A 21,256-nucleotide genomic window follows, 5' to 3' on the forward strand; every position below is an offset into this window, starting at 1 on the left:
CTTTGGGCGCCGTTTTGCTGCTTTCTACATGAATATCGGGATTTGGGCTCTGATGTAAGAAATGCCTTTTTTTCTCTCATTTTAGGTGCTCTTTGTTAGCTTATTACACATGTCATCTTCCCATTGGGTCACGTGTCACCCTTTTGATTATGCCACGTGTCATTATGGGATTGGACCATGTATAAGGGGTATTTTTACCCTAAACACACATGCTCCAACTTGAGGAGGGCATTGAGATATTATGGGATATTATTTGATATGGTAGAATATTATCTTGTATATTTTAGTTAACTTTCTATTTTCCTAGGATTATCTTTTTATTCTAGGGTTAGAAGTTGTAACTCTATATATTATTCATGAGAATTAATGAGAAGGCAAGCCACACAATTATATTTTCTCTCTAATTTAGCACAATTAGTGTAACAATGAGGACACGAAAGAGGGGCTACTCATATTTTTTTCAAATTGGGATAGTTTAAAGAGAAACTTATCAATTAATTAACGGGTTAAAATTTGCAAGTAACTTGAAACATATGAATAATAAATTTGTTGCAAATAATCTTAAATGGAGACGAGGTTATAGCCTCCTCAGTCACACTTGGTCTTGAACAAGTATTGACTGAAGCATTGAACCACACTTTGAAAAGAAAAAAAAAACGAGAAAGAAAGAAGGAAGCTTTACACATTGAAACCATCTAAAAAATCAATAGATGATCAATTAATATAATCTTCCAAATATACCTGTGTTTCTGTGTTTTATGATACAAATTATATATCATAAAAATACAATTTCTAGTACAATTTTTCAAAGAAGAACGTATCTACAATAAGAGATTACCCATTCATACTTGCATTACATTCTCTTCACTAACTTTCGGAGCACCATGACAAAAAGAAACTTAATCACCAAATACATCTCACTAGTTTACACATCCGCCTCAGAAGTTTTACTCATCGCAGTCCTATACGCCAGTCATTACTGTTCGCAAGTAGTAGATGAGGTATCTCAAAAAGGTTGTTCAGAACTTATGCCAGGAAGCTGCTCATGCGATGCATTCATGTTGACTTTGATCCTGTTATTACAGGGAGAAAATAACACATTGATACTTGATACCAATGATCTAATTCAACACAACTGGCATACTTCAATTTTCATTGAGATGTTCAATTTTATAGGCATTTAAGGACTAAAGCTTTGCTGTTGATGTTGTATAAGCCCTTTGGTTCTAACATTATTTTGTTTATTGTACAAAATAGGTTACACTAAATTGAGATATGGATGTAAAACTGGAAAGAGAGCCAAAATTGTAATTTCCAGTCAGCTATATAGTGTTTATTGCAGAAAAAACAAAGAATAGTAAGTTAATGTAGAAGTAAGGTAATGTTATGATATACCTGTTGTGGATGTTTACATATTCATCAGTTTCATCCAAAATTTCCTCCTGTAGTAAAGCAATGAGAGATTAAATTAGAAACGGGGGATAAAAGCTGAACAATGGGGGGCTGACAGATAAAGATGCTTGAAGGGAGCTACAAAATTAACAGCTCATTTAAAAAGACCGGTCCATTCAGTGCACCCACAGAATTAAGACAGCATCAATCGGCCAATCTTAGGGTCAAGAGACTCAAGACCCCTAAAGAAATTATCTATTTTTTGCTCCGGCTTCTTTGACATATCACACATCCAGCACAACTGGTTCTGACTATTACATACACCTTTAAGCTCAATTGTTCCCTGCATTATACTAGGACTTCAATGGAGAGATTTTTGATCAAAGTCATTAGTAAGGAAATACTTGTTTAAATACTTCTAAATGTCTCCCATAACTTAATCTTGGATATATTCAGTTCTTTTTTTGCTTCAGTTTTATACGATAATAGGAGCTTAACTCCTGAATAATTTCATTGTCATAGCCTTCAAGTTAAAGACCCTTTCAAATTCAATGGACCTAAGTCAATCTAGTTCCTTCTAGCTCAGATTCAATCTTGAGAACTGAGATTATGACATATGTAGGACTTGTTATTTCATCCTCCCCCAGCATGTTCAATTGCAAAATCACCAGCACCACTAGCCTTCTCTTTATGGAATTCATCACTATTATGTTACATATACCTTCCTCATACCTTAGGCTTTAAAGATAGTCAACGAACAAATTAGCTGACCCAATTGATTATGAATTACTCATGTATAGCCTTAAAGCACGAATTTAATTGTTTGGCCAATCAAGCATAACTTAATCTATGATTCTATGCCATGTTCTTCCAGAGGATTTTCCAAACAACTCATTTCTGCCTCCATTCTAAAGTTTAAAAAGATGTTTGTCTTAGGAACGAAAGTTGGTTCTTTCAGCTAAAATTTATGTTTCAGCTCTTAGAGTGCATTGTAGGCTAAGGCCATGTTCTCTTTACCTTAAAACAAGTTTCAATCAGTTAAAAAATCAGCTTTAAATCAGTAAATAATAGTGAATCAGTAACTTGAATCTATAATCAGTAAAGAAAACATAAAGTTAAACACCACTGACATCAGAATAGTAAAATCAGTGTTTATATATATATATATATATAAGAAATGGCATTAGTCAACCAAGATAGTTTTAGAGATGAAGACAAAATATCCTCACAGAGTAACCAAAAGAAAATTTACAAACTAGTCCACTTTATGAAGCAGAAATCAATTATAATCACCGTTTTATACCGATTAAAATTGTTCTTCGAAAAAAAATTAGGTGATTAGAGTCTTCATGTACTTTGGGGGCCTTGACAAAGTGGTGACAGATTAGTAGGGAGGACAATTGAGCAGCCACCTAACATTTAATGACCTTATTTACAGATTGCTTGTTGCTAAAAATATGTGGTGACTATCCATGTTCCATACTAGAGCTTGGTTTACATAATGCCTGGAATTTTAGAGTGCATACAAATAAATAAAGCAACAGGATCAAATAACACCGTTAAAATCAACAGATAAAATCTTCTTTCTGCCATTGGATTCCTTTACTAAAGCAGGTTCCATAAGTGATTCTATGTTATTACTAGATCATGTAGCTCACAAAGGTATGCCTTACAGACATAGATCATGTATAAGAATTAATACATACCTTGAGCAGTTCTTCAATTACATCTTCCATGGAAATCACACCAACCGCGGCTTGATTAGGAGGAAATTCTGGAATAGGCACGTTCTCAACATCCAAAATACAGAAGGAGCAACCTTTATGTCGTTTGAGGGTTGTAGTAACAGGAATTTTTTGCACTTTCTGGCCTTCACCATCATTAGTAAGTGCATACACATCTGTCGCCTTTGGCTGAATTACATCACTACCTGAACTATCATGCTCTGAGAATTACCAGAATTATCACAAGATTTTAGACTTTGTTCTCTTCGATTGAAAACAGCTTATTTCAGGAAAAAAGAATTTTAAAACGTTAGTTTTACAGCTAACAGCTATCAGCTAACAAGTCAGAATAAATTAATACCAGGTCAATTAGTAGTAGTTGGATCAAAATTTGTTTTAATTGGCTGATTAACTATAGTTTAAAAATTGTTTTAAATATAAAAAAGAACACAGTTGTAGTAATATTGAATATAAAGACTTTCGGAGGCTCATCAACTCTAATTCAAAATTTTTTGCAATATAACATGAGGGTCCCCGGCATGAGAATATCCAAAATTTGAAAATTTTATTTATTTCGTTTAAAATTAATTGTAATGCATCCAATAAGATCGTTATTCTATAATTATTATCAATTAACATGAACTAGGGTCTGAATACAGCCAGTGACAAGAACTTGTCAGTACATATATATATATAACCTTAATTTAGCCCCTATAGATATGTTCACTTCACCTAATCTGATCTGAAATTAATATATTCTGATCTAATCTGGTCTGGTTTTACACTCAGTGGCATAAACTGGTCAACATAGACACATTGGTGTAAACTTTGTCACTAAAAACCCATTCCAATTGACAATGTTTGCTATACAATTATCAAGATTGTGTCACTGAATGTATTTAGTGACCATTTTTCATGTTAATTTCATTATTTAGACAAGTTCATATCAATGGTTGTAGTTGGACCACATTTCATGTCAATGAGTAAATTACTATATAGTGGTAACTGGTAGATTAAGGAGAGTTCATGACCAAAGCTAAATATGATCAACCTGTGCATAAGTATATTGCCATAGCTTCAAAGTAGCACAGATTTATGCATTTATCGAACTTGGGGATGTATGAGAAATTACCAGCTAAACAGTGAGCTCGTGATAAGAACTTTGGGGTTCTTAACATAAGCTTTTGTGGTATTACTGAGATTTAAAAATTAAAAAATAAAAATAAAAACACACACACACACACTAATACCCTTCTCAGCATTTCTCATTCAATCCCCTTTATTACATAGTCAATGCTCCTGAACTTACCATCCAGAGGCTTTACATTTGTCTGATTTAAATCCTTGTAAACAACGGCAATGTGACTGTGGCCCTTCTGAAACTGGTTCAGGATGTCATACAGTGGCATACTTTCAGGAACCCTGTAGTACCAAAGAAAGCAAGATAAGTGACTACAAATTAAGACATTGGACATATATGAATCAATTAGACACCAAATAAAAAAGGAATTTAAGTTTTTTAAGGAGAAGGAAAAGGAGATTTTAAAGAAAGGGGTTAAAGATGAACAATAATTAAAGTAAAAACATACAGTGTACATAACATCACTTCGTCTACACCCATTTTAACTTATACTTTCCTGTCCAAGAGTAAAGACAATTTATAAAAAGCTTGCATTTTTTAGGGCCAATATGAATTGTCAAATATCCATATTGATTATCTATGTCGAAACATCATGTCCAACATAATAATTTTTAACATAACCAAGAACACAGTACATGGGCACCAAAGATTCATAATTCCAACAAAAATTTGTACACGTTTTTAATCATTTTTCTACCTCCAATATTTTTGAAAACCTATCATATTTTATCATTTTTCTTTCATTTTGCAGAAATGGAAACAGCTTTGTCATCGTCATCATCAAAAAAATGACAGTTTAACTCAGGAACTTTTAGATATCAGGAGTCCTCTGACAAACCTCTAAGGAAACAAGCAGAACACCAACAGACTGTAGATAGAAAAAACACTTAAAGTATGTAAGTATGTTAGTAAGTAAGAAATGCATTCTTTTTTCTCCGCTCTTCTTTTTAGCTTTCAGTTCCTGCTTATGGTCAAAATATACTTTTTTGCTTTCCTAACCTCCTAACCTGTTTGGTGAAAGTTGCATTAAGTGGCCAATATTGGTCATTCCAGTACTTGGTTTGAAGGATATCTTCCAGCTCAAGCAGTAAGCACTAAGAAGTCAACTATATGCTTATTATACAGCTCAAACTAAATTACCAAGCTTTATTCAATAAAATTAGCCCAAGCATGAAAAGCAAAAGAATTCGTAGATAAAACTTGTGAAGTAGCACTGTATTGCAAAAAAACCTCCTCTCAGAAGCTCTATTCATTAGTTCATTGTGTTTCTAACAATTCAGAAACACCCAAGCATGCAGCCTTGCTAGATATTATGCAACATATGTTAAGGAAATTAAAACTCACAATTAATTTGTAAGAACTAATGATGCTGAAACTCTCATACTGCATATGCAATTCACCCAAAAAAAAAAAACAAAAAAAAAACACTACCACCATGATGATAACCTTGTCCATCTTCTCAAAATGGATTCTAAACATTTGATTAGGGTGGCCTTCTAAAGTTATTTGCTATTCCGAACAACCTAATACAATGACTAGTAAACAACTAATATTTGCCAACTGAGTACTCTAATATCAAGTTTAACATAATCTAACCTTTTGGATAGCATTTCTTTTTAGGAGACTCAGTCAAATGTTTGAATTCACATAGCTTTACAGAAAGAAGAAAAAAAATATATCAAGAAAGTCCTATTACCTGGGAATTTTTCTAATGGTTATCTTTCTTAGAGGCACTCCTTCATCAGGGTCAACACCTAAAAGATTTTTAACCTATACAGATGACAGAAAAATGAAACATATAAAGGCAACACAGAGAAAATTGCATACATACAGATGTATTGTTCTAAGAATACAAAAAGCACTTCCATATGAGAAAAAAAAACCCAGGGAGGACACCTGCAACATGTATCAATCACATCATGCCAGTATGAGACAGAATTCTGCTAGAAAGGATCCCAGATTAAAGGCAATTATACAGCTTGAAAAACAAGGACTTTACTACCACAACCCTCTCACAAAGTGCAATCACTCCACTCAGATGCAGTTGCGATTTTGAAATGGTAACAGAACTACTTTTGCAGGCAATGTGGATAGTTTGTGGTTGTTGCAAGCTTGCAACCTAACATCTCCGTCATAGTAAGTTAAAAAACTAATACAGTGCAGCCAGTTTATAATACCATGATCGCCACAACACTCTAGGCTCCTTACTTCAATGATGAATACATAGTCCAACGCCCCAACATCATATTGGACACATGATAATTAGCCATTAATGCTCAATGGTTGAGTTTAGCTAAGGAAATTGGCAATCTCACAATTCACAAAATTTCTGTCCCAAAAATGTTCTCGCATTTAAGAATAACCCACAGACATTGTATCCTATACAATAGGAAAAGAGCTTGAAGCCATGGTTCAGTTAACAATGATACCTATCTTTGGGATGTACAAAATCAGTCAAAAGGACAACATGAAGAAAGAATACCATCAACATTCCTGACGAGGAAGCTCACAATAACTATTCCCAACCTCCCTTTCTTAGACCATTTGAAACAGAAAAACTATAAGAGCATATGCATTCTTAGTGAAAGAGTCTAAGATTAGGCATTACTATATTAATTTCTTCTTAGCTAAGGAGTAAAATCTATCAGAGGGAAAAAAATTGTCATAGCCAAACAATTAAATTGAAGAAAAAGGCTTACAAATCAGGCTCCCACACTTTACATCATGTAAGGAAATGCCTAAGGAAAATCCCTATAGAGTGGCAACAAAAGAAAGCAAGCTAAATCACTTTATCCAATACATATGCTGCTGCCAACCTTAGCACTTTGGTTTAAGCTCAAAGTGCAGCTAGGCAGGTTGATTCCACAAGGAAACTCCTCCGTTACTTTCAAAACAAAAACAAGAAAACATGATATGTTCCAAAGTAGAAGGTAAAAAGACCCATTGAACATCCATCACTTCAGATAATTTATCCTTAGAATCATAGGACTAAAACCATATAGTATGCCATATTAAAGGGAATGCCCTATTTGTCCATTAAGATTGCATATCAAAATTGCCTAAAGCAAACTTTAGGAAAAAGAATGCATATATATCTTAAAGATACAACTTTAATGGATATTCCGCCAAAGAGTGCCACATAAGTAAGGTAAAAGGAGGACTATGTATATCCTGGGAGATGTCTCCGACAGGGAATTTGTCGCATTCATTATTAAGTTTGAGAGGAATGCTGTGTTCGGTCCATTATAATGTGTTAGTAATTGAATTTGTCACGTTAGGCCCATTTGACGGCCAAGAACATGTTCGACTATTAAAACCTCAGATGGTGTGCTAGTAAAAGTTTACAAAACCAATATTTTGAAAATATATATTCAAACAAATCTAAAAAGATCCCACATAACTATATTTTTTTTCTTATATATCAATAAGAATTTACAATCAAAGTTGATGAACTTTGACTACAAAAAGAAGGAAATGGAGCAAACAATTAAGAATGTAGGAAGTACTAGAAAAAAATTCCTTAAACACATTGACTTAAATGATTGAAGAGCAGTCGCATAATTATCACAGCATTGTAGCAGATCATACTACTTTCCAAAAGTTAGATATTCCTAGGCCCACTCCTACAAATGGGTAAGGACTGTTAGAGGTCTTAGGGAACTTTTAAGAATAAATAATAATAAAAATAAAAAAAATAAAAAAAAGAAAAAAGAAAATGAGGATGTGTAATAAGGAAACAAAAAATATGCCAGTACCAGCTTGATCTACATCTATCAGGCCCTGTTTGGTTCAGCACTATGTGTCATTGTGGATTTCAATATCAAACCCTTGAATTTGAGATATTTGATTCCAGAAAATCTACACTTAATACCTAGTGTTAGGTTCAAATCCACCATTTTGCAATAGGATAAAAGACTTTGAAAAATGTATATAAAATCTCTATTTTTCCTAGAGCCCATCACAGATATAAATTAAAAATAAATAAATAAAAGCAAACAAATAAAAAAACAGATTAAAAAAGTTATGTAGTCTGGACTCCGGCAACCCTTCTTTCTTCTTATCCTTTTTCTTCTCACGTCAAGCTAAGGCCACCATATCAACCAACCAAGACAGCCACAAGCAAGCTCCAACACCAGTCCACAATTTATCCTAATTGTTCGAACATAACCAAGGAAAGAAGGCCTGCTAGATACTCCTATATTATCACCATTAGTAGGCATGCAGAAGATAGTGGCAGCTGTGTTTGGTTTCTGTGGTGGTGGCATCAGCATGTGATTGTGCAAGAAGAAAGTCTGACGAGTGACAACGATGTAGCAATGGAAGAGAGCAGGCTATGGAATTTGCTTGATGGGGTTTGAACATCCAGTATATTTGAGTTTCATTAATTATAAGGTTAAAATAAAAAAAAAATTAATTCAGAATCAGAGGTGGGGGTTTGGCTGAACCCCACCCCCCCTTTAAGAATGGAAACCCTGCACCTAGTGGGTGTAGAGTGTGAGCTCTACTGGTTTCAGTTTTTTGAATAGTTGTGAACTGAACAATATGCTTGAATTTAGTTGATTCCAAACCCATATATGATACCTAAAATTTACAAACTAACACCCACAAAGAACAATACCCATACTCCCATAGGACCTAGGATAACAATCTAATATTTACTTTTTATAACATATGAGAGTATGCAGAGTAGTCTTCTCAATACAAGAGAATCAAAAGCTATCTTTCAATTTTGAAACATCTAATGCAGGTGATATGTGACAGATACTATGCAAGCAACCAAAGTACAAATAGTAATGAGAACTTGTCAGCAAATAAGCAATCTAGAAAAAATGGAAGTTGATATTTATGTAAGTTGCAACTCTAGGTGAAGCATAACATGATATAGAAAAGGAAATACCAGGACTAATCCAATTATGTTCAATGGGTTTTGATAATAAACAGGAACTCTACTGTGTCCCATTGCCATAATAGCATTAAGTGTTTCCCTGCAGAGGAAAAATGATATTAGAGATATGAAGACTGTGTGAGACACTATGTAAGACTCAAAATCAGCAATAGACCCACAAATTAAGAGTTGCATCCAGATCAAGGGAAAATGCCTTCGATATCAAGGTCATGGCATCCTTTGCAGTCTTCTCAGTCATTTCAAGGGCACCTGTTATGATAGTAGTCTCATCATGTGTTAAATCCCCACCTTTCCCAGCCTATTTAACAAACATTTAGAGCAATGTAAGGCCAACTGTTAGCAAAATGTCATCAAGTTCCACCAAAATTGGCAAGAAGAGGTAAATCAGAGATGACTCTTTTGCAAGGGAGTTCCAACAAGTATACCTCATTCCCATGAAAATTAACAAAAGTTTTAAGCTCAGCTCTTCGTAAGAGTGCAGTCTGTCCCTTGCCCAACATCCAGTCTAGAACCTAATTTCAACAAGGAAGCTAATATTAATATAAGAAAAGAGTACCTGCTGATTCAGACAAGATTTACAACTTACGGTTCATCCTCAAATATGGAACTCTAGCTAAGAATGAAAAGTAATTTTATTAAGTAGGGAAAGACATTATGATCTAAATTCGGCAAGCCAATGCCACTTTCATAGCTTATCTAGAGCAGTTATTAGTAGTCTAATAAAAGGCTTGTGTTCACGAAAGATGTTTACACTTGGATAAGAAATTTTTTTCATAAAAAAAATTAAAGAATAAAAAATTAAAGAAGCTGAAACAGAGGGAAAGCTATCGTATATAGAAAAAGAACAAAAGAAATCTGAAAGTAAATTTGTAGTAGAAGCACACAATGCCACATGACACAGAGGCTAAAACACCAAATGATCCCAATAGTCCGTAACACCTTCACCAAATTAATTTAAATACTTAATCATGAAAGATAAAATCATCACTTCAGCCAAAAGCACCCAAATTACTGTCAGAAAAAAACATATCATGAAAGAAACCAACCCATCTCGCTTGTGGCCGATCATAAAGGCAGAGCAGAACCAGAATTCTCCTTTTAATGCTTCATCTGATGCTTATCACTTCCAAAAAGTACCAGCTATCTTGCAGCAAATGAAGAGATAAGCATCAGATTCTGCATATACATAAATGTGATCACAAACACAGCTTCAGAAGGGCTTAAGAGAATGATTTAATTTTTTCTTTCCTTAGGTCTCTTTTTGTACATGGGTGGAACCCCCTTTGTATCTTTCTAATTTACTCCCTCCGTCCCCTTTTGATAATCCCTTATGAACAAATTTTAGTCCCAAAATGTTCACCCCATTTGCTTTTTCCAACAACCATTAATATTAATTTTTTACCAAAATTCCATCCAATTAAAAACAATAGTTGTGCAAATTTAAATTTTCCATGTAAATTTTGCTTTCCCATGTACTTTTATTACTTTTTCTCTCTACTTTTTTGCATACCCAATGTCAATTTACTTTTTCAATGTATTTTAACTATTCTTGTTTGTGTTTATTAATTCTCGTGAAAAATGCCCATAAGGGACTATCAAAAGGGGACGGAGGGAGTATATCTTTATTTCTAAATCAACAACCAAAAAAGTGTTACATAAACTATGAGATAAGGCTCTTGTAGACTACTGCAGAAGCAAATAATTACGCCTACATCTTGTTTTGAGAATGAAAGCCTTGAATTTTATTGGAACCTTTAGCTCCCAAACATTCAGTGATTTTACGTTTTTTCATAAGGACTTGAAAGCAAAAATACAAAATGTGACCTGATGATTGAGCAAGCCAAATTCTTTGATCAAGATGACCAAAGAAAACATAAAATCTTCGAATCTTTATAGGCAAGACACATCACCCAATTTCCTTACGTATAAATTTTCATAGAAAATGAAGAATCCAAAACAAATGTAGACCTGTAAAGATCAGTTACAGATAAATTTTTCCAGGACAGTAGGCAGCAAATTTCAACAAGTGCATGGACATTCTTGGACACCACATTCCCTACGAATAAACTCAAACCTCCCAACCCTTTTTCCCTTGACCAATTGATTAGATCTCAAATTACAAGATGATCCCTTTTCTTAAGTGTTAGAATCCACCTGATCTACCTTATGCATACTAAGGCCAAAGGGGGACCTTCCACCGAAGTCATTTGGGGCCCGGCCTCTGGTACATTATTGCAATTAATTAGCTATTGAACTTAATGATGTTCTTTTATTTATAAAAATTTGGAATATAGTGATTAGTTTTGAGCAACTGGTAAAATATTCATTCCCGGTCCCTAGGGGTGAAAGTAGTTTGGATAAAAACCGAAAACCGATCCAAACCAAACCGAACTAGAAATTCGGTTCGGTTTTTTCAGTTTTCGGTTTGGATTCGGTTCCAAAATCCTGAAACCGAATTATTTCGGTTTGGATTCGGTTCTGGGTCCTAAAAAACCGAAAACCGAAATCCAAACCGAAATGTTTAAAGCCCATATAGATTCCAGCCCAATTCCCCTACATATATATAGCAAACCCTAATTTTCTCCTTCATTTTTCTGACTTTCGGCCACCTTCACTCCTCAATTCCTCTACTTCCTCACCAAAACCCTTCATTTCCTTCACTCCGACCACTGTATCTCACCACCGTATCTCACTCCGGCCACCGTATATTGTCTCCTTGGTCGAATATCAGTTCCTTTCTTCATATCTGGTGTTCGTAGACTTCGTACTCCCTCAATCCGCGACGCGCCACCACCTTCTGTCGCCACCACCTCTCTCAGTCACTCAAAGGTAAGGATTTTTTTATTTACTCCTCTTTTCCTCTTTCATTTGTTTTTTTGAATTGGGAATTTGAATTATGTTCGAATTAGGAATTTTGAGTTATTTCTGGGAAATTAATTTATTATGTTCGAATTGTGAAATTGAGTTATTAATTTATTATGTTCAAATTGGGAATTTTGATTTATCTCTGGGTTATTATGTTCGAATTGATTCCATTCAAATTGGTGATGTTTTGTTCAATCTTTATAGTGATGTTTTGTTCTGTTATGTTCAAATTGGTGAGTACTTATGTTATTTTTTATAGATTCATTATTTTATGAGCCTTATTTTTGTAGTATAATGATTAATTATCATATGTTTTTTTTTTCATTATATCATATATATTATGTAACTTGTTTATTTTTTGAATGTTAGACTTGAAGAATATGAAAATTACTGATCCAATCAACCCAAACTTGGTTGAGCTTGATTGAATGCATGAAGAGTACGCTGCCAAGAAGAAGAAGCTAATGCCAGATTTGAATCAAGCTGCTGCCAATCTGCCATACTGTCATTTTATGTTTAAGATTACTGTTGTGTTTGACTGTCTGTAATTTTTATTTTGGCTGGACAAACTTAAGTGTTGTAATTCGTGACATTAATTGTGGTGGTGGAAGCTTTGTCTAAAAATTTATGTTTTGTTCAGGAACAGGTACAAAAATTAGGTCTTTAAAAGGCCCAAAACTATTTGTCCAATAACAGCCTAGAATTCAAGGCCCAAAAAAACAGCCTAAAGAAATTCGGTTCGGTTTGGATTCAATATCCAAAACCGAATTATTTCGGTTTGGATTGAATTGAATCCAAATTCGGTTTGGATTCAGTTTCAAAAATCCAAAACCGAAATAATTCGGTTTGGATTCGGTTTGGGGTATAATCCAAACCGAATACCGAACTTTCACCCCTACCGGTCCCTTTAATATTTTTTACCAAGATCCGCCACTGACTAAGGCTACATTCTTTTCTGCTTTTGCTGAAAAAATGGTTAAAAAGTAGCAAAAAATTAAAGAAAAAAAAAATTATTTCCTTGTTTTTAGCTAAACTTATTTTTGCTACACTTGATTTTGTTATAATTATTTAGATAAGCTAAGTACAAAAGAGCCTAACACATGCTTGTCAAGTATTTCGCTCTTGTTTACCCTTCTTGTGATCCAATGATCTAGTTAAAGTAATCTAAAGGTGCAACAATCATTCACTAGAAAGCATTGTTATAGACAATTTAAAGCTGTATTGCGAATGTACTTAAATTAAAAACCTACAAATCATACTTGCCCTCGTCATATGCATTAGTTTTTCCAAACAGAATCTTACCTTACTAATTGGATAAGAAATGGGGAAAAATAACCAAAGTAATACACGAACAAAGGGTGCCAATGTAGCTCCAACCACTAGCCCATAGCGTGTGCAAACTGCCTGTGGCAATATCTACAAGGAAAGAGACAAATAAAAACAATAAAGCATTGTATGCAAACTAAAGGTCTTTTTATACGAAGTATAAAAAGTGAGAAAAATCTCTCACCTCACCAAACATAAGAATCAGAGTTACTGATATCACAATTGCAGCCCATGGGGGGACAAGTTTATCCAAAAATATGGGAAGAGCCTGCAAAAATAAGGAAAACACAAGTCGATATAATCAAAGCTAGATAGCTAGAGGCTAGAATCAACACTGGTTCAAATTATCGTCCCATACCTCCATTGCCAAAGAGTTCCCAATAAGAAGAGTACAGAGCAGGAGATGCTGATTCTTTACCACTGGAAATATTTTTGCTGCCAAAGAAAGATGGGTGATAACAAGTCAGTGGGATGATAGCAAAAAAACACAACCATCCATCACTCAACCAAATAAGCCCTCCTTTCTTATTATAACAATCATCTCAAATATATTGTTCTGGTTAAGACTCGCTTTGTAAGAATAAGGGGACGGTCCAATTTCGAAACGTTCCAATGATTAATTATCTAATAAAAATGACCATCTATTTGCCAAAACTAGAGCATGGTACCAAATTGAACCTTTTCAATCAGAGTAAAGGAAAACTATCCTGTCAAATCATATAAACCCAAAAAAAAACCTCTGAAAAAATCCTATCTTTCTTGATTAAATGGTTTACTCCATAATCCACATACATACAGTAGCAAACTACACAAAACTTGGTACCAATTCAATATTCAGCATCAGCAGTCAAAGATGTTTGATCATTCAACTAATAAACAAATAAATTATTGTCCCTAAAAGGATAATTTATTCCTCTAGGAACATAACACAACATAAACCCAATTCAAATAAACCCACCAAAAAAAAAAACTAAAAAATTGAAAAACTGTTTGATCATTTGTTTAAATAAATAAATGAAAGTACTGGTCATCCGGAAAATGATTAATTCCTCGAAAAACTGTAATATAATTTGAACTAGTAAAGCAACAAATAAAACTCGATGAAGAGGGTACGTATTGCTAAATCCAATCCAAATAAACCCAACAAGAATAACCCAAAAACAAGGTTGAATTTAGCATAAAATAAACAACTGCAAAATCAACAAGAACAACAATAATAATGAAATATGATGAATTAAAGAAAGAGAGAGAGAAAGTGGGGACCAGCGTGGATACGATCCTGAGGACGGCCAGCCTTGATGAGGACTTCAAGGTCAACAAGAGCGAGAGACATGAGACCGAGGGTCAGACCAGCCATCAGACCAGCAAATATAACTAAGCTTACTATTATCACTAGATTTTCTACATATACTGATAACGTCATACCACCAGCTCCATCGCCATGATTGCTCATCTTTATTTCTCTCTCTCTTCCTTGCTAATTCAACTCCTTACTCACTCCTCACTTTTCCCTTTTTGTCTTTGTTTGGTGATTTGATGATCCCTTTTTGCTTAAATTTCCGAAAGATACACGCGTTAATGCACGGCATAGGTTAAAATGTTACGATGTAAATAGGACTGCACTAGCTTAAGTCTCGAACTCTCCACATGCACGATTTTTTATTTTTTATTTTTTTTTTTACGGGAAGAAAAAAGATTTTATTAATGAAAGAGAGTCAAACGATATTTACAAACAACTCCTAAAAAGTCTAAAATTTCAATATAAGTACAAATCACCTTAGAAATAGTTACATCGCACATTCGATCGACGATCGCCTTAATAAAAAACTTCATCTGCAGCAATACAATCTGTGAGTTAGCTCTAATTCGGCTTGAGATCCACGGATGAGTAGTTGTTTGAGTGAAGAAACTCATATGGCCTTCTATATATTTTCGGAGACGATGAAACCCTAAATCTTCGATCTTTAGCACACGAACAAACAAAAAAAGAATAAGCCTAATTCAATAAACCCCATCATAAATATGGGATCCTTTTATTGAAATCAATTAAAAAGTTTTTTGGGCCTTATCACCAGTAAAACCACTAGTGAAAGCCCCTACAAAAATTTACAATTGAGATCAGAAGAAAATAGATGGATGAGAAGAGGAGAAAGGAGAAGAGTAAAGAAAAAAAATCTAGCAATGGAGGCTAGATAAACCCTTCCAAAGGAAAACCCTAGAGGGAACCAAAAAAACCTGATTAGGGGATTTTTATCCACCAAGCGCCGTTTGACAAGTGGACCAACCAGGTTCCGCCACGCGTCCTCCACGGACCACTTAAGACACGCCACGTGTCCACCCATGCCAAATGGGACAACCGGCCATCAAGGCCCATTTCAGTCTAGAAGCCCGATCGGCCCTAGGTTTACCTTAAACCTAGAGAGTTGCACGCTTCCCAAGGCTATAAATACTCGATTAATCCTCATTAATCAAGGGACGGAATAATTAACGGAACGGAGGAGAAACATTACGGAACACACTAATAACCGGCTGATCTCGCTAGCAAAGCAGATTACCTATATTAAATACTCTCACCTAGAGAGACCTTATTACTTTAATTTCTGTATTGATTACTCCTTAATCAGGTACTAACTTGACCGTTGGAGGCGGAGCTCTCAGGAGTCTCCGTTATTTTGCAGGTACAGGCGTCCGGTTCCAGTCTCGGAATTGTAGCTCTCCCGCAGGACATCAGAAAACCCCAAAACATTTGGCGCCGTCTGTGGGGAGAGTACTTCAGAGATGGCATCCAAGTCTGTACCGACCCCAGAAGAGAGGCGTCCCCTAGACGACCCTCAAGTTCAGTCGGACCATGATACCGAAAGTGAATTTGAAGTTGAAACTCATACAGCTCCAGACGGGACCCTAAGGGCCCGCCGTACCCGTCATACTGAAATAAGGGAACGGGAGTATCTTCAAACAGGAAGCGAGCCAGCAGGCGCACCGCTTGCTCGGCAACAGCCGACTGATGGGTCTGCTCCCATCACAAGGAACGAACTCATGACCTTCATGAGGGGATTCAAGGGAGAGATCCAAGAGTTGATCAACAAAAAACCGCCTGCTTCAGTCAAAGAGCAGGCGGCCAAAAAACCTTCCACTTCACTGAAGAGGAAGCCAGTTCAAGGGCGAGAGGCGACTCCCCATCCTAAATCTAAGAAGCGGGAGCCGTCTGCTCTTGATTTCACAAAACTCCGTTATCCTACGGGAAATAGGAAACCGGTTCGTCATATTCAGGCGGACGGGTCAAAGCAAACGTTCACAGATGCTCGGCACCTGCTAGAGCAGAAGAAGAGTGACCGATTATCAGAGTCGGCTTCTACTTCAAATTTTCAGGACAGTTTGCGAAATGCCTCGATGAGGCCAACTCAGTCGTACCATGAGAGTCAGTCAGGCGGCACCTCCCGTCAGTCTGGCTTTCATAGTGCGCAGGCGGTACCAAATTTGCCATTTGTGCCGCAACAACAATATTTTATGCAGCCACCTCCATTTGGTGGACCTGCAGCAAAAAACGTCCAACCTATGGACTGGCAGCTACGGCTGCTTAGACTTGGTGAACAGCCGTCGGCCTTCTCCAAGGAAATTACTGAAGCCGCTCAGCCGGCCAAAGTAAAAAATGTTTTAGTAGGCGCCTATGATGGCACTACTAACCCGGAAGACCATCTGATGGCATTCACCAACCTGATGTACCTTCAAGGGTTGGATGATCCCACTTGGTGCAAGTGTTTCCCAGCAACTCTCAAGGGAATTGCACAGCAATGGTTCGGCAACCTGCCGACTGGTTGTGTAAACAGTTTCAGGACGCTTGCTTACTTATTTGCCTCCAACTTTGCAATGAACATCCCTGCGAAGAAAACGACCCTTGATTTGGGAACAATTCAGCAGGGTGAAAAGGAGGGGCTTCGTTCCTACATCAGGCGGTTCAACCTGATGAGAATACAGATTCAAGGGTTACCGGATGAGGTAGCTTATACTGACTTTTTTAGAGGTCTCAAAGACGGGTCTACCTTCAAATTTGATTTAGTTCGAAAAAGGGTGGCGACTCTTCAAGAGGCCTTGATTGAAGCAGAAGCCTATATACAGGCGACTGATCTGTGTACAATGAAACAGTCGGACGGGAAGAGGTTCGACAATAGAGAAGGACGACAGAAACAGTCGTCCAACAAAGATGAAAAAAGAAAAGGGGTCTGGGCGGCTGATTCCTCTAAACAGCCGGCCAAGAAGAAAAAGGAATTCAAACCATACTCCCCAAAGTATGTGTTTAACAAGGATAACCAGTTTATCCTAAAAGAAATAAAGGGACGGCTCTCAATTGAGAAACCGCTCCCCATGAAGGGTTCTGCGAGCAACCGGAGCCAAGACAAAATCTGTGCTTATCATGATGACATTGGTCATCACACCAATGACTGCATTAGTCTCATGCGGTACCTAGACCGCTTGGCTGATCAAGGTGATCTTGACACTTATGTCAAGAAATCTACGGGGAATACTTCCTCAAAAAAGCAGTCGGCCAAAAAGAATCAACAGGCCGACAGTTCCGATACAGATGATGCAGTCGTCTACACCATTGCAGGCGGCTTCTCAGGAGGCGGCCCCACTATTAGGGGCAACAAAGATAATATAAGGCGGTTAGATGTAAATTCCGTTCACCAAGAACGACCGTCCAAATATACATTTCCTGAGATTGTCATCACTGAAGAGGATCTAGGAGGAATAAGGGGGCCGCATGACGACCCTCTCGTTATTGAATGTAAAGTGGCCAACCAGAGAGTTGGTCGAATCCTCATAGATACTGGGAGCTCTTCAGATCTCATCAGCAGCAAATGTCTGTCAAAACTGAAATATCAGACGGACTGCATACATCCGGCCTCCCACCCTTTAATAGGGTTTGGAGGAGGAGTCGTCCACCCACTGGGACGAGTTGATCTACCCGTCCGCCTGGGCGAAAAAGGGGAAGGACGACACATGGTAGTCCGATTCCTAGTTGTAGAGGAACTCTCTGCCTACAACATGATTCTGGGTCGCCCAACCCTGAATAGTGCCAAGGCTGTTATAATCCCGTCACTTATGCTGCTTAAGTTTGAAAGGGACAATGGAACAGTCGGCTCCCTAAGCGGAGATCAGAGGATGGCCCGAGAGTGCTATCTCTCGGATGTCAAACCCACTGCTAAGGCCACTGGGTCAAGTGGAGAAAAAACAGACCTTGACAATGTCAAGGAAAGTGCGCCTGTTCAAGAAACAGGCGACAGAAAAAGAAAGGCGTCCCAGACAGAGTCCGCCAGAAAGGCAAGAAAATAGCAATCATTGGCAGAGGACCGGCCGGATGAGTTCCGCCCTCAGCCGGCTGGTGAGCATACGGACCTGATATTAGACGACTCCCGCCCTGACCGAACAGTCAAAGTTGGGACGACTGCTCTGAGAAACCTTGGTGATGACTTTCACAACCTGTTGAAAGAATACAAGGACATCTTTGCATTTGAAGTCCATGAAATGCCAGGCATTAGTCCTGATCTGGCAGTACACAAACTCGCTGTGGATCCGAAAAAGAAGCCGGTACGGCAAAAGAAGCGGAACCATGGTGAAGAAAGAGGTCAGGCGGCCGCCGCCGAAGTCAAAAAATTACTTGATGCAGGGTTCATTCGGCAATGTTACTTCCCAGATTGGGTTGCAAATGTGGTACTTGTTAAAAAGCCGAATGGCACCTGGCGAATGTGTGTAGACTACACAGACTTGAACAAGGCGTGCCCCAAAGACAGTTACCCTCTGCCCAAAATTGATAACCTGGTCGACTCAACAGCCGGCCATGCCTTGATGGACGCCTATTCTGGTTTTCATCAAATTCCTTTGTGGAAGAAAGATCAAGAGAAGACGGCCTTCGTCACTGATCAGGGATTATACTGTTATACGGTCATGCCGTTTGGTCTTAAGAATGCCCCGGCTACATTCCAACGAATGATAAACACAGTGTTCTTTGATCAGATTGGGAGAAACGTCGAGGCATACATTGATGATATGATTGTTAAGACTAAACTTCAGAAAGATCATCTGACGGACCTCCGAGAAACTTTCGCCACACTCAGGCGGCACCATGTCATGCTCAATCCCAAGAAATGTGTATTTGGAGTTGAGTCTGGGAAATTTCTCGGATTCCTTATCAACCAGAGAGGAATAGAGGCGAACCCTGAGAAGGTACAGGCGGTCATTGACATGCAGTCGCCTCGTACCGTCCGAGAGGTTCAGAAGTTAACAGGTTGTCTGGCGGCCTTGGGAAGATTTCTAAGCCGATCAGGCGACAAATGCCTATACTTTTTCCAGGCAATTAAGAAAAAGGCAAGGTTTGAATGGGGGCCGGATGCTGAGGCCGCCTTCCAGAAATTAAAGGTTCACTTGCATTCCTTGCCAAGGCTGGTCAGCCCTTTGCCCAAAGAAAATCTCTACATGTACCTGGCCGTCTCTGATCATGCGTTAAGCGCGGTGCTCCTTGCTGAAAGGGACGGCTGTCAACTTCCGGTCTACTTTGTCAGTCACGTACTGAAAAATGCCGAGTTGAGGTATCCCCTAGTGGAGAAATTTGGTCTTGCACTCTTCATGGCTGTTAAAAAATTGAAGCCCTACTTTCTGGCACATGCAGTCGTCGTGTATACCGACCAACCGATCAAACGGCCCCTTACCACCATGGAGTCCTCCGGACGAATGATCAAATGGGCCATAGAAATGCAGAGTCTCGAAGTTACTTTCGAGCCTAGAAAAGCAGTGAAGGGGCAAGCCTTTGCTGACTTTATTGTAGAGATGACTCGTCCTCCTGACTCTCAAGTTCCAGACCAAGTCTGGAAGGTATATGTGGACGGAAGCTCTACTTCAAACGGTTGTGGAGCAGGCGTCGTATGTCAATCTCCAGAGGGCGACAGGTTCGAGTATGCTCTACGCTTCAGTTTCCAGGCTTCAAACAATGAGGCAGAATATGAAGCTTTACTAGCCGGGATCCGCATGTGTAAGGCGGCCGGGGCAAGGAAAATAGACGCCTGTTCTGATTCACAACTGATAGTGAGTCAGTACAATGGCGAATACGAAGCAACACATCCGGCCATGATCAAATATTTACAGGCGGTCCGACAAGCAGTCGGCTCCCTTGAGGATTTCCATCTGATCCAAGTACCGAGATCAGAAAACAACCAGGCAGATGCACTCTCGAAATTAGCATCATCCGCCTCCTCCGATACTCCTCGAACTGTGTTTTGGGAAGTAATGGAGAAGAGAAGCATCGAGGAAAATCCTATTGGAATTCTAGACAGAAGCTCAACCTGGATGGATTCAATCAGGGCATATCTGACAAACGGTACACTGCCGGATGATCCTCAACAGGCGGCATCACTGAAAAAACGAGCCTCCTGTTTTGAAATGATACAGGGGGAACTGCACAAGAGGGGGCACCTTCAACCCTTCTTAAAGTGTGTTACTCCTGAAAAGGGACGAGAGATACTAGATGATCTTCACTCTGGTTTCTGTGCTTCCCATATAGGTGGTAGGATGCTTGCTCAAAGGGCAAGGCGGCAGGGCTACTTTTGGCCTACTTTGGAAGCAGATGCAATGGAGATGGTGAAAAAATGTGACAAGTGCCAAAGGTTTGGCAAATTAATTCACCGTCCGGCTACTGACCTCACTACCATTCACAGCCCACTACCGTTTGCTAAGTGGGGCATGGACATTCTGGGTCCATATACGCCTGCTACAGGCGGCAGAAGGTATATACTTGTTGCCGTTGACTACTTCACTAAATGGGTAGAGGCGGAGGCTGTAAAGGGAATCAAGACGAAAGATGTAATTTCATTCATTTGGAAAAACGTCATCACTCGGTTCGGGGTTCCCATG

The 21,256-nt window shown here is 38.0% G+C and overlaps 1 protein-coding gene and 1 long non-coding RNA gene across 2 annotated transcripts; one reads left to right on the forward strand and one right to left on the reverse strand.

Moving 5' to 3' along the window:
* Positions 1–685: 685 nt before the first annotated feature.
* LOC110728340 (DUF21 domain-containing protein At1g47330-like) lies at positions 686–14,931 on the reverse strand. The gene is made up of 12 exons (XM_021907992.1): positions 14,618–14,931; positions 13,713–13,789; positions 13,539–13,622; positions 13,331–13,444; positions 9,589–9,675; positions 9,322–9,461; positions 9,155–9,242; positions 5,954–6,027; positions 4,426–4,538; positions 3,099–3,337; positions 1,396–1,442; positions 686–1,073 (listed from the first exon to the last, which is right to left on the reverse strand). The coding sequence occupies exons 1-12, from the start codon at positions 14,805–14,807 to the stop codon at positions 1,007–1,009; spliced, it is 1,320 nt and encodes a 439-aa protein (XP_021763684.1). The 5' UTR covers positions 14,808–14,931; the 3' UTR covers positions 686–1,006.
* LOC110728341 lies at positions 10,310–12,706 on the forward strand. The gene is made up of 2 exons (XR_002512671.1): positions 10,310–11,992; positions 12,398–12,706. It is a non-coding gene; the product is annotated as an uncharacterized LOC110728341 (long non-coding RNA).
* Positions 14,932–21,256: the final 6,325 nt, after the last annotated feature.

This window comes from Chenopodium quinoa, unplaced genomic scaffold (genome assembly GCF_001683475.1).
Source record: "Chenopodium quinoa cultivar QQ74 unplaced genomic scaffold, ASM168347v1, whole genome shotgun sequence".
Lineage (NCBI taxonomy): Eukaryota > Viridiplantae > Streptophyta > Magnoliopsida > Caryophyllales > Amaranthaceae > Chenopodium > Chenopodium quinoa.